Source organism: Chenopodium quinoa, unplaced genomic scaffold (assembly GCF_001683475.1).
Source record: "Chenopodium quinoa cultivar QQ74 unplaced genomic scaffold, ASM168347v1, whole genome shotgun sequence".
NCBI lineage: Eukaryota > Viridiplantae > Streptophyta > Magnoliopsida > Caryophyllales > Amaranthaceae > Chenopodium > Chenopodium quinoa.
Genome location: NW_018744501.1, coordinates 151246 through 164987, shown reverse-complemented (window position 1 = coordinate 164987; position 13742 = coordinate 151246). Strand labels below are relative to the sequence as shown.

General features: G+C 45.0%; 1 protein-coding gene across 1 annotated transcript in view; it reads left to right on the top strand.

Annotated features, from left to right (window-relative positions):
- Positions 1-13742, top strand: part of LOC110697891 (wall-associated receptor kinase 2-like) — a 33028-nt gene that overhangs the window by 11191 nt on the left and 8095 nt on the right. The window contains exons 2-4 of the mRNA XM_021875296.1: positions 1669-1996; positions 2725-2895; positions 4905-5524. Of these exons, the coding sequence (XP_021730988.1) occupies positions 1669-1996; positions 2725-2895; positions 4905-5524 (1119 nt within the window). The remainder of the gene's footprint in view (positions 1-1668; positions 1997-2724; positions 2896-4904; positions 5525-13742) is intronic.

Sequence of the window (13742 nt, the reverse complement as noted above, 5' to 3'; positions counted from 1 at the left end):
CAAAAACGGCTAGCCCCTGGTCCAGCTGAGAGACGCTGGATGACTCGTTACTGAAACGGGTCAGATAGTCTCGGAGGCTTTCGGTTTCCCCGTGTTGCAGACTCATGAGTTCTGCAGTAGTCTTCTCTCGGCGGTTTGCCGTGGAAAACTTGCTCCTAAATTTGGAGGACAGATCATCCCACCCTGTTATGGAGCCTTGCTTTACTCCCTTGGAGATCCACGCTTGCGCGACCCCCTTGAGAGTGGTTGGGAAATATTTGCACCAAGTCGCTTCGGATCTGGGGCAAAGATGCATATGAGTCTCATACGAGGCCACGTGATCCTTCGGATCCGAGGTCCCGTCATATGTGATGTGCGACGGTATTTTAACCGTGGGCACGTGCTCTTCCAGTATTCATTGCTCGAATGGCGAACTGGCGGGTAGCATAACGGCCTTGCCCTTGTTCCTGGCCGAAGGGACCGCGCTCCGCCCTCTTAGAGAGGTAGGAGTGGTTTTCGTCCCTGGCTGGGAAGTCTGGGCCTCGGCCGCAGGGAACGAGAGGCGACTGCGCACGCTCGGTTCCTTGCCGCCGAGTCGGTCGAGGACGCTTCGGCGAACAGTCTCAGGTTCTCGGTGAGTAGATTCTGGCCGAGAAGCTGAGCTGCTGCTCTTATGCGTTTCAGGTCGGGAGGATGAGGATCCTTTTAAAAATTGAGGGTTCTTTTTCCTCTCTTTTTCATTTTTCCAGGTATCCTCTTCCCACTCTTCCAGTTCCCGGGAGGAAGGAAGCTTCCCACCATCATGGTCTAGCTTCCTCCGCTGATGCCGGGTATGCGGAGGAGTTCGATCACGAGGTGGTGGCATATTTTGTGCCCTCATCGCCTCCATGAGCACTGCCAGCGCTCTTGCCACCTCCTCCGAGCTGGGCCCCGTCAAAGGGGTCCTCGGCCGAGTATGGGAATGAGGGCGCACAGTCGATGGTTGGCTTTGGGGCACTGAATGTGTCCTATGATCGGACTCACCCCTGCCAGACCGAGAGTGACTCGGCCTATGATGAGAGTCATGAATTACGGGAGAAAGGGAATCCTCCTTGTATGATCCTCCCCCCGAGCTGGCACCCTTGGGAGAGTTCCGGTCCAGCGAGGGTGATGGTGTAGGGGTTTTAGGCTTTTCGCCCGCTCCTTGACGGAGGCCTTTGCTCTTGCGGTTCTTAGCCATTGCTACTAAGATAATTGCAAGATGATCTTGGTTAGAAATTTGGCTTAAAGATTTTTGAAAGTCCTCCCCACAGACGGCGCCAAATTGTTTCGGGTGAAAACAATGGGACCTGGCCGAAGGTCCGATGAAGCGGAGAAGACTAGATTCGATCCAAGTAATGTTGGGCCGAAGGTTTCCTGCACAGTAAACACACGTAAACTAGCCTCGGGGGTGTTGCCGAGGAAGGCCCCTCCGATGCTAAAGTCAGTACAATGTGTAGAAAGAGAACACTATGCAAGAGAATTAGTTGCTTGAGGCTTTTCTTGAATGAATGTAAAAATGTAATATTGATGGCTTTTATACCTCTTCATACATGGAGAAGTTGGGCCTTAGCCCAATTGGTTTGCCTTGAGGATTGATCGTTGACTTTAGCACAATTAGAGAGATGAACCTTGACCTTGGGCTTTTAATTGGATCATTTAATGCCTAAGCCCAATTGGACTAAATTGGACCCAAACAACAACCATAGTTATGTGTATAGATTTAACCCATGTAGTGTGGCATTTCCGGTGGCAAGAGATGCGTTTAGATTTAACATAACCTATTTAAATCGAAACTTGGAGTACTACGCTGACTTGGAGGTACCTGTTGTATTCAGTTGGACCATTGGACAAGACAATTGTTCTGTGGCGAAAGCGAATGGAAGCTGCTTGTGTAAAGAAAACGCAGTTTGCATTGATCCGGAGCATGAATTGGGGTATCGTTGCATATGCAAACAGGGCTATTCTGGCAACCCTTATCTTCCTCGTGGATGCAGAGGTACGTATTAAAAAATTTGTCCTTTTTATTGTTTTATTACAAATACTCCCTCCGCCCCTTTTTATAGTTCCATTTTAACTGGGCACGTTTGCCAAGGTAACATTTTGACCATAAATATCGTTAGTTGTTTATTACTAAAAAAATATAACAATTTATTATTAATAATCTATTCATTGAGACGAATCAAATTAGACCCAACATGACTATGTTATGTCTTATATATTAAGAGTAATTTTGAAGATTCTCTCACATTATCAATAGTGTCAAAATTCCAAATGGGAACTATTAAAAGGGACGGAGGGAGTATACTCATGACTAACCAACACGCCTTGTGATGCAGCTCGCCACATTATGTGGCCTCTTGTAAAAGAACAAATTAATCCTTAAACACTGACTGAGTAATCCCTGTAATTCTAACCGAGTAACCCCTTTAACACTAACTAGGTAACCCTATAACACTCACGAAATAATCCCTGTAACATTGACGAAATAACCCCTATAACACTAACGAAGTAACCTCCATAATACTTTGCTTTCTGACCACATGGTGTGACCAACCACATATAAGAATTTATTATGACTAAATAGTTTACACAAAATTTTTCTAAATAATTTTACTTTTTATAAAATGGATCATGATCTAGAAAGATACTATTATAAACTAAACTAATTTTCTTACAATTGTATATTTGTATAACGTGTGTTTCAATACGGCTTTGGATCATTAGACATTGATGAGTGCAAGGGAAAGAATGATTGTGAGAAAGCAAAGTATTGTATCAACACAGTTGGAAGTTATTATTGCAAGTGTCCAAGGCACTACCACGGGAATGGGACTGCATCCGATCCTTGCATTTCTAATAGAAAGCCTTGGCTCACACCTGTTTTGGCTACCGCTGGTAAGAAACAAAATGCTCATACAAATATTTTTCCTAATTTGATTTTATTTTATTTTTTTTTAACTGCGATTGATAGTAAATTGCAAGGGTGATACCTGCAAAAGTTTATTACTTGTTTGTTGACTTGTTATAGTTACCTTGAGTCTAATAACCCCCTCCGGACAACTATCATATATTCATATGGTCTTTTGTCTAGTTAACGAGTTGGAGTTGCACATGGGATTTATGGATTTAAAACAAAACATAAAATATAAAATAAGTGTGTATTGAATTTGTTACCTACTCTATCCCAGAATAACTAACATAATAAATTTTGTACACATGTGAATGCACTAATTTAACTTTATTTTATATAATTAAATATCAATTAAAATCATTTTTTAAAAAAATATAAAACTTTATATTAATACCTATCTAACAATAAATACTATAATAAAATATGTTTTTTTTATTATATTAGTAAAAAATTATAGTTAAACATAATACATAATAAAAAGAAAAAGTGCTATTCAAAAAACAAATTAAAAAGTAAAAGTCCAACGTAGTACCTATCAGTGTCCCACCAACGTAATAACCTAAATTTGCCTTCATAGGGGTTGAAGGGCGCGACATGGCCTCTGGGACAATGCCTCTAAAACCACGGTATCTATTACGAAGTATATTGGGTTTCAGTTTCCTTTTTTATTTGGGTTTACATTGAGTCATGTTTTATGTTTGGGAGTAAAATATAAACTACAGTATATCCATTGGTTTAAGTTTTGTCGCAGTTGTTTAGTTTGATTTCAATCTTTTTTAGGGAAATCAATATGCCATACCATGGACCATAGTTTGGAATAATTCTCAACCGAACCAAACCAGTAAAATGCGATATAGTTTGCAATTTGATAGGATTCATATCAAATTCTTTTTCATCTATCTATTTTTTTTATTATTTTATTATTGTTATATTTGTGAGCTTACCCTCCTTCCTTATTAATCCACTTAAATTGGTACTACTGTTGTGTCAAATTTCAAATGAAAAATTGATGAAAATAATTTCAACTTTAAGCATTCCGCTTAAAATAATCCTTACTTTGGATTAACTAGATATAATCCCAACGAACAGCACTAAATCTGCTCAAAATAGTCCATAACTTGTTAGCAGCATACCGTAACCTGTATATTAGGTTTTTTAAACATGTGTTTAATTATGATTGATTCAAATTTCATTAATCAAAGTTTTTATAATTATGCTATGCAGTATGATTTTAGGATTTGCTTCACCACACACACCACGGCTACACACCACCATTGTTCCACCATAAAACCACCACAATCTTACCGCCTCTGCCATGACCAACCGGTCCAACCCACATTAATGCAAAACGGTATTATCAACTAATCAGACGACACAACGCAGCCCCATAAACCACCACAATCCGAAGAAGTCGCGGCAGAATGTCGTCGACGAAAGTGGCGGCTGTGCATCAAATTCTCTCTTCACACCCTCCGTTGCAACCCGTCCGCTCCTCGCCCTCCTCCTGACCCAAACTCTCGGCGTCTCCCCGACATCCTAGCCACAACCCACCCAAAACTACAACCAATTAACTAAAGAAAATTTATTTAAAAAATAAAAGAGAATTAAAGAAGAGAAACGTCTATGATGACTCAGGTGGCGACGACGTGATACAGCGGCGAGAAATGGATTAGAGTTGGTGATGATGATGATGTGTGTGAAAATTAGGTAAAAAAAAAAAGGGGGAAATTTTAGCATTTCTAACCTGTTTGGTTGGTAACCTATAAATGGGAGCATTTTGAGAATTTTAGTTAAAGTTGGGATTATACCTAGTTAATCTAAAGTAGGGATTATTTTGAGGAGAATGCTCATAGTTGGGATTATTCCCATCAATTTTTCCAATTTCAAATAGGAGTGAGTGAGTGAGTCTTCCTTAATCCAAACTCTGACCAAACTATAGACAACTTTGTTTCATAATTCGTATATAATAAGTGACATTTTTTTTAACTGGTAGGTATTGGTGGTGGCATCATAACTTTTCTCATGATTGGATTTCTCTTGCATTTTATACACGGTAAAAGAAAAATCAGAATAATGAGAGAGAGTTTTTTTCGACAAAATGGTGGTTTTCTTCTACATGAAAAGCTCTCTGGACGTGCGGATACATTAAAGATCTTTACTATGCAAGATCTTGAAGTTGCGTGCAACAATTATAGCGACACAAACATAATTGGAAGAGGAGGTTTTGGAATTGTTTACAAGGGATTTTTGCCTGATAACCAAGTTGTGGCAATAAAAAAATCACTCAAAGTGGATCCAAGTCAAGTTGATCAATTCATCAATGAAGTTGTTGTTCTATCACAAATTAACAACAAAAATATTGTAAGGCTAATAGGTTGTTGCTTGGAGAGTGGAGTGCCATTGTTAGTGTACGAATTCATTAACAATGGGACGTTGTATGATCACTTGCACGATGCAATGAAAGCGTCCATTCTTAAATGGCCATTGCGGTTGAAGATTGCATCAGAGGTTGCCAATGTACTATCATATCTACACAACACTATCTCAACAACGATAATTCATAGAGATATGAAATCGATGAACATACTCTTGGATGAAAGTTACACTGCTAAGGTTGTTTCGGGGTTTTCTGATGTCCTGCGGGAGAGTTACAATTCCGAGACTGGAACCGGACGCCTGTACCTGCAAAACAAACGGATGCTCCGGATGATTGGAGATCCGCCTCCGACGGTCAAGTTAGTACTTGATTAAGGAGTAATTAATGCGGAAATTAAAGTGGTTGGGTCTCTCTAGGTGAGAGTGTTTAATGTGCGTAATCCCCGTTAATGAGGATTAAGGGAGGTATTTATAACCTTGGGAAACATGCCAATCCTAGGTTTAGGTTAACCTTGGGCTGATTGGGCTTCCCTCGAAAGTTGGGCCTAGGTGGCCGGTTTCTCCATTAGGCATGGAGTATGCCACGTGTCATGACATAATAGGTCCAGGGTGGACGAATAGGCGTCTGGCGCATTCCGATTGGTGGGAGCAAAATCCCCTAATCATTTGCCCCTCACAGGTGGCACGTGACTGGTCACGTGTTACCTGTGACAGGTGTCGCACTGTAACAGGCGACGGCCTGCTACAGGTGCCACTCGGCGAAAGGCCGAGAGATTCTCCCGCCCAAATTTTGAATTTTGGAAGTGACCCTTCGCCTTCTCACTTAGCCTATATAAGGGAGTGTTGTCCTCAGTCATTTTCACACTTGAGAACTTTTTGAGAGAACATTTGGACCCCTGAACTTGCTCTGACAATTTGGACCCTTTCTACCTACCGCCTGCTCTGACAAGTCGACTGCACAGGATTTTCAGAACTCCATCAACATCACTCGTTCAGGTAACCGTCGGTTCTCTTACTCTTAATTTTCTCTTTATTTTATTCTTTTTTGAAATGGCACCACGGAAGCACACGACACGACCTAGGTTAGTGATCAGCCGGTCACCGGGGACGGCTAAATCTAGGACTAGGAGTGCCGCCTGCCCTTTTCCGGATCCATCTTTGCCCTTTATACAAAGTCCGACTGTCTCTGTGTCTATGCAGAACATGATGGCCAGAACAAAAAGAACTGCTAGGATTTCGAACTCAGACGGCTCCTCCCACAGGGTGCCGATTAGTGAAACATCTGACCAGGCGCCAGATGTGGAAGTGAACCAAAGCGGCTTGAAAGCCGACAGTTCTGAGGGAGGAGTCAAAGTGACCCCTTCCAATTTTACAGTTGACAAGTCTACATTCTCTCCTGCTCCTTTTAAAGGAGAGGAGGCGGGCCCCTCTGGGAGAGGGGAGGAGTCGTCCTCTTCGGACTCGTTAGAGGACGAATCCGAGTCTAGCTCTTCTGGCCATGCTTCTCTGGACACAGAAGAGAAAAACAGTCGCCTACAAGAGGCGAGGCTTTCTCACGCAGTTGAGAAGGGGGACAATTGGGCGGAGCCATCCGCCTCTTACCGAGAGCAAAATACCCCCTACTACTGCACTGTCCCTCGGGGCCGGATCACGACCATGCAAGAGAAAGTGGGGAGCTTTATTGCAAACCACACAATGGGCCCCGGCTTTTTAGTGTTCGTGCCGGATCCAGAAGACACAGTCGTCTGGCCGGCTGGTACTAGCTATGATGGCGCCTGCTTTGGCTGCTACGAGGCGGCGATCAAGGCTGGGCTGCGCTTCCCACTACATCCGGCTATTCAGCGGATCTTGGATGGGTATGAGTTGGGGTTATGGCAGTTAGCCCCGAACTCTTGGGTCAACGTACTCGGCTATGTGGCCGGGTGCGAACTGCACGGGGTGGAGCCAAACTTCGAGGCTTTCGCCCACATGAATTACCTCAGCCGGACCCCTAAGGCAGGCGGTACCGGCTGGTATCAATTGACAAGCCACAGAGGCTACCTCATGACAAGGGGTAAAGCAAACAAGTGGAAGGACTGTCGAAGCACCTTCCTTATCATTGAGAGTTCAGACACAAAGCTGAACAAGCGCTTCAACAGGTGGAATAGGAATCCGCCTCTTCTTGCAGGCGGTCGCAGCATGCCGCCTGTTCCCCCCAAAGCTAAGAAAGAGATCCTGGATAAAGGACTCTTTAAAGTAGAGTCGAGGGTTGATTCTACTTCAGGGGTACGAGAGCAAGTACCCCTGCACTGCGTCCCGAGCTTCAAATGGCTCTATGACGAGTACTTTTTGGCCGCCTGTGGCCTCAGCAGTCGGTGCTCAAGAGGTAGCCGACCTGTCGAATACTCTGTTTTTTCATGCATTACTGTTGTGACTTTTTATTAACTTTGCTATTTGTTTTTGCAGCGGACGCCATGAGCAAAATTACCGCCTCCAAGACTCCGGCGGCCATGTTGCGGGCCTCCGTCATGCAACAGTCCTCAACCGACTCCCCCAACAAGGGGGCACCCTTGGTGAGCTTCGAACCTTTCACTCTCTTTTTTGAGTTGGGTTTATGCATATACTGACCGAGTGTTTTTTTTTTTTTTTTTTTTTTTTTTTTAGACGGGCGCTCCAAGAGCTTCTTCTTCCCAACAGCCGGACTCCAAGACCATGAGGATGACTGTTGCGAGCTCTCCTGGTTCAGCCAGGAAACATGCGGCGGCTGAGAAACAGCCGGCCACTCCTTCTAAAAATCCAATTGGGCCGCCTAGAAGTATGAAGTTGTCTTTGTGAATTTAGACTTGCTCCCTTCTTTACTAGGTCTAACTCGTTTGTTTATGGTTGATGCAGCCGGCCCTCAGGAACCTGACTTGGTCGAGGTGGCCAAGTCTATGATCAAGGCCGTTCCTCCAGCTGAAATGGAGGCGGTTAGGGGTGTTGGCACCCTTGACCTAGACGGGATTGCAGGGGTCCTTGCTGAGGTATACTTAGCATATTTTTGGTTATTTGAATTCCAGGACGCCTGTTTTTTTGTTTGGAAACTGACGCCTGTTCCCTTTTTACTTAGGCCCTGCTCCGAGTGAACGGCCTCCGTAACCCGCTTGACAGGAAGAACAAAGAGGTAAAGGCTGCAAAAGCTATGGCCGCCTCTGACTGTGATAAGGCAATGTTTCAAATTGCCCAAAATGAGGTTCTGACAATTGACATTCTTTATTATCAGGCGCAGGCTACTTCTGTCATCCGGGCTCAGTTAGAGGCGGCCCAGAAGAAAAATAGCGAGCTGGAGGCGACCATCAACAATCTCAAGGCCGAGCTGAGACCTCTTCGCCAAAAAATGTCCTCATACGACACCTTGGAGAAATCCTTGGCGCACGTTAAGGAACGCCTGGTGACCCAGGAGAAGAGTCTTACTCAGGAGCTCTCGGCAAAGGCCGAGCAAGAAAAGAAAGAGCTGGTCCGGGAGATGATGGAAGACTCTGCTCAAATCCAGTGCATGACCTGGGGCCGCCTCTTCCCCAATGCCGACTATTCCTCCTGGGAAAAAACGTACCGCCAGTGTTCTGATAGATATAATCAAGAGATCCTGGCGGCTGCTGAGGACGAGGCGTTGGAGGAGGAGGAGCCGGTAGTGGCGCTTGTGCCGCTTGGGGGTAATGCATCGAAGAAGGATGCACCTGAAGCCGAGTCCAGCAAAAAGAGTGCTGACCAGGCGGCAGCTGCTAATATTGAAGATCTGCCCCCTTCTTAAGCTTTATGTCTTCTTTTCACGGCCTGCGTGCCGTTTGTTTCTATTTACCCGGCTAGGGGGCCGGGGTTCTGAATATTTGGCCGGTCTTTAATGACCGGCTTCTTTTTATGCCAAAATATTTCATTTTTGTTTTGTTTCAAATTTGTTTAAGTATCGAATATTCTGATACCCAATTGCATACTATACCGACTGTTTTGCATGGCCGATAGTTGCGGACGGGTACAAGATAGTTAGTCACGCCACTTATGCCCCTGGACGACTGGTTGTCTGTTTCCAGTCTAAGCGATCAGTCGGCCACTTTAAAGAATGGTTTTCCTTCAACCTAGTAGGAAGATGGTTTCCTACCTGCCTTGTTTGTTTTTTAAGCTAGACTCTAGTCGGTCCAGGCCGACTGTTCCCCGCCACTTTTAATCTAGTGTGAACAGGCGCTGTATGAACACCATTTTAGCTTCATACTAAATTTTTTAAGGAGTGACCATGGAAACATAATTGTTACCTAGTCGCCAAGTGACTAAGTAGTAGAGGTATCAAGCGGTGGGTACCGGTTGTTCCCCTTTATTCGCCAATGTTTGTTGGCTATTAACTCATAAGATACCAACTGTTCTTATCCCAAGTAATTCAGTCGGTCGGTTGACACGGATGGTTACTGCAAACACTTGTTTGACCTGATTAGTCATTTAAGTGAGAGGTATCCTTGCCCGGGAAACGGCTACGTGGTTGTCTGGGTTAGACAGTCGTATAGGTGTCGTGTAATGATTTTATAAAACAATGTTCCACCCAAAAGGGAGCTGCTCTCTGCGACGAATTTCATCCGGATGGATGCCGCCGGACGCCTGCTATAATGTTGGGACAGGTCGAATTGAATTTATATTTGGATCAGTTGGCTTGGCGCCTGGTCTGATCATTTTAGCCATGAGCCTTTGATAGTTCTTAATGAACTGTGTTATGGGAGAGTAACCGGTTGTGTGGAACAAGCGGCGTGCCCCTCTTAAGTAAGAATAAAAATTAAACATGGAGAGTAGCCGACTGTTTGTTAGTAGGCATGCCCCTCTTAGGTAAAAATGAAAATTAAACATGGAGAGTAGTCGACTGTTTGTCAGTAGGCATGCCCCTCTTAGTACAGAATTGAATGAAACGTCAAACTTTTATTAAGTAGCCCTCGACTATTTACATCATTCAAAAGAAATATTTCTTAAGATTATCTACATTCCAGGTTCGAGGCAACGGTTGGTCGTCTGGTGTTTCCAGACGGTAGGTACCGTCCCTGACCTCTTCATAGATTCGGTAGGGTCCTTCCCAGTTGGGAGTTAGTTTGCCAGACTCATTAGCCCTACCAACTGCTTCCATTTTTCTAAGTACAAAGTCCCCCACTTTGAGTGGACGCCTGTGCACTTTTTTGTTGTATGATCTAGTCATTCTCAAGCGGTATATTTCATGGCGCAAGACAGCATTGCCCCTCCTTTCTGGGAGTGAGTCTAATGCCAGGCGCATGGCTTCCCAATTTGCCTCTTCGTCATATAGCATTACTCGAAGAGTCGGCTCGTAGTGTTCTATTGGAAGAACAGCTTCCGCACCATAAGTTAGGAGGAATGGAGTTTCTCCAGTCACCCCTTTTTTAGTCGTCCTAACGGCCCAGAGAACATGTGGCAATTCATCCGCCCATAGGCCGCCTGCTTGTTCAATCTTTTTCTTGAGACCGTCTGAGATGATTTTATTAAAAGCTTCTACCTGGTCGTTTGCTTGTGGACGGCCGACTGATGCAAAGTGGTGTGCAATTCCTTGGTCACCCAACCAGCTTTTGAGAACAGGCGTCTCAAATTGGGGACCATTATCAAAGACCATAGACATGGGAACCCCGAACCGAGTGATGACATTTTTCCAGATGAATGAAATTACATCCTTCGTCTTGATTCCCTTTACAGCCTCCGCCTCCACCCATTTAGTGAAGTAGTCGACTGCAACAAGTATGTACCTCCTTCCGCCTGTAGCAGGTGTATAGGGACCCAGAATATCCATGCCCCACTTAGCAAACGGTAGTGGGACTATGAATGGTAATGAGGTCAGTAGCCGGACGGTGAATTAGTTTGCCAAACCTTTGGCACTTGTCACATTTTTTCACCATCTCCATTGCATCTGCTTCTAAAGTAGGCCAAAAGTAGCCCTGCCACCTTGTCCGTTGAGCAAGCGTCCTACCACCTATATGGGAAGCGCAGTAACCAGAGTGAAGATCGTCTAGTATCTCTCGTCCCTTTTCTGGAGTAACACACTTTAAGTAGGTTGAAAGTACCCTCTTTTGTGAAGTTCTCCCTTTATCATTTCAAAACTGGCTGCTCGTTTTTTCAGCGCAGCCGCCTGGTGATGATCATCCGGCAGGGAACCGTCTGTCAGATATTCCCTGATTGGATCCATCCTGGTTGAGCTTATGTCTAGGATTCCAATAGGGTCTTCCTCGATGCTTCTCTTCTCCATTACTTCCCAAAAAACAGTTCGAGGAGTATCACAAGAGGCGGATGATGCACAAGAGTGCATCGCCTGTTGTTTTCTGATCTCGGCACTTGAGTCAGATGGAAATCTTCAAGGGAACCGACTGCCTGTCGTACCGCCTGTAAATACTTGATCATGGCCGGATGGGTTGCTTTGTATTCGCCATTATACTGACTCACTATCAATTGTGAATCGGAAAAGGAGTTTATCTTTCGTGCCCCTGCCGCCTTGCACATGCGTATTCCGGCTAGTAAAGCTTCATATTCTGCCTCATTGTTTGAAGCCTTAAAACTGAAGCGTAGAGCATATTCGTATCTGTCGCTTTCTGGCGACTGACATATGACGCCTGCTCCACAACCATTTGAAGTAGAGCTTCCATCCACATATACCTTCCAGACTTGGTCTGGATCTCGAGAATCAGGGGGACGAGTCATCTCAACAATAAAGTCAGCAAAGGCTTGCCCCTTCACTGCTTTTCTAGGCTCGAAAGTAACTTCGAGGCTCTGTATTTCTATGGCCCATTTGATCATCCGGCCTGACGACTCCATGGTGGTCAGTGACCGCTTGATAGGTTGATCTGTATACACGACGACTGCATATGCCAAAAATTAGGGCTTCAATTTTTTAACAGCCATGAAGAGTGCAAGACCAAATTTCTCCACTAAGGGATACCTCAACTCAGCATTTTTCAATACATGACTGACAAAGTAGACCGGGAGCTGACAGCCGTCTCATTCAGCAAGAAGAACAGCGCTTAACGCATGATCAAAGACGGCCAGGTACATGTAGAGTACTTCTTTGGGCAAAGGGCTGACCAGCCTTGGCAAGGAATGCAAGTGAACTTTCAATTTCTGGAAGGCCGCCTCAGCATCCGGCCCCCATTCAAACCTTGCCTTCTTCTTAATGGCCTGGAAGAAGTATAAGCATTTGTCGCCTGATCGGCTTAGAAATCTTCCCAAGGCCGCCAGACAACCTGTTAACTTCTGAACCTCTCGGACGGTACGAGGCGACTGCATATCGATGACCGCCTGCACCTTCTCAGGGTTCGCCTCTATTCCTCTCTGATTGATAAGGAATCCGAGAAATTTCCCAGACTCAACTCCAAATACACATTTCTTGGGATTGAGCACGACATGGTGCCGCCTGAGTGTGGCGAAAGTTTCTCGGAGGTCCGACAGATGATCTGTCTGAAGCTTAGACTTGACAATCATATCATCAATGTATTCCTCGACGTTTCTCCCGATTTGATTAAAGAACACAGTGTTTATCATTCGCTGGAAGGTGGCCGGGGCATTCTTAAGACCGAACGGCATAACCGTGTAACAGTATAACCCTTGATCAGTGACGAAGGCCGTCTTCTCCTGATCTTTCTTCCATAAAGGAATTTGATGGAAACCAGAGTAGGCGTCCATAAAGCTCATCAAAGCATGGTCGGCTGTTGAGTCGACCAGGTTATCAATTTTAGGCAGAGGGTAACTGTCTTTGGGGCACGCTTTGTTTAAGTCTGTGTATTCTACACACATTCGCCAGGTGCCATTCGGCTTTTTAACAAACACCACATTTGCAACCCAGTCTGGGAAGTAACATTGCCGAATGAACCCTGCATCAAGTAGTTTTTTGACTTCGGCGGCTGCCGCCTGACTTCTTTCTTCGCCATGGTTCCGCTTTTTCTGCCTTACCGGCTTCTTTTTCGGATCTACAGCCAGTTTATGTACCGCCAGGTCAGGACTAATGCCTGGCATTTCGTGGACTTCGAATGCAAAGATGTCCTTGTATTCTTTCAATAGTTTGTGCAAATCGTCACCCAGGACTCTTAGAGCAGTCGTCCCAACTTTGACTGTTCGGTCAGGACGTGAGTCGTCTAAGATCAGGTCCGTATGCTCACCAGCCGGCTGAGGGCGGAATTCGTCCGACCGCTCCTCTGCCAATGATTGCTATTTTCTGTCTTTTCTTGCGGCCCCCGTCTGGGCTGCCTTTCTCTTCTTGCCGCCTGCTTCTTGAACAGGCGCACTCTCCTTGACATTGTCAAGGTCTGTTTTTCCACCACTTGATCCGCCGGTCATAACAGTGGGCTTGATATCCGAGAGATAGCACTCTCGGGCCATCCTCTGATCTCCCCTTAGGGACCCGACTGTTCCATTATCCCTCTCAAACTTGAGCAACATAAGAGATGGGATTATAACAGCCTTGGAATTATTCAGG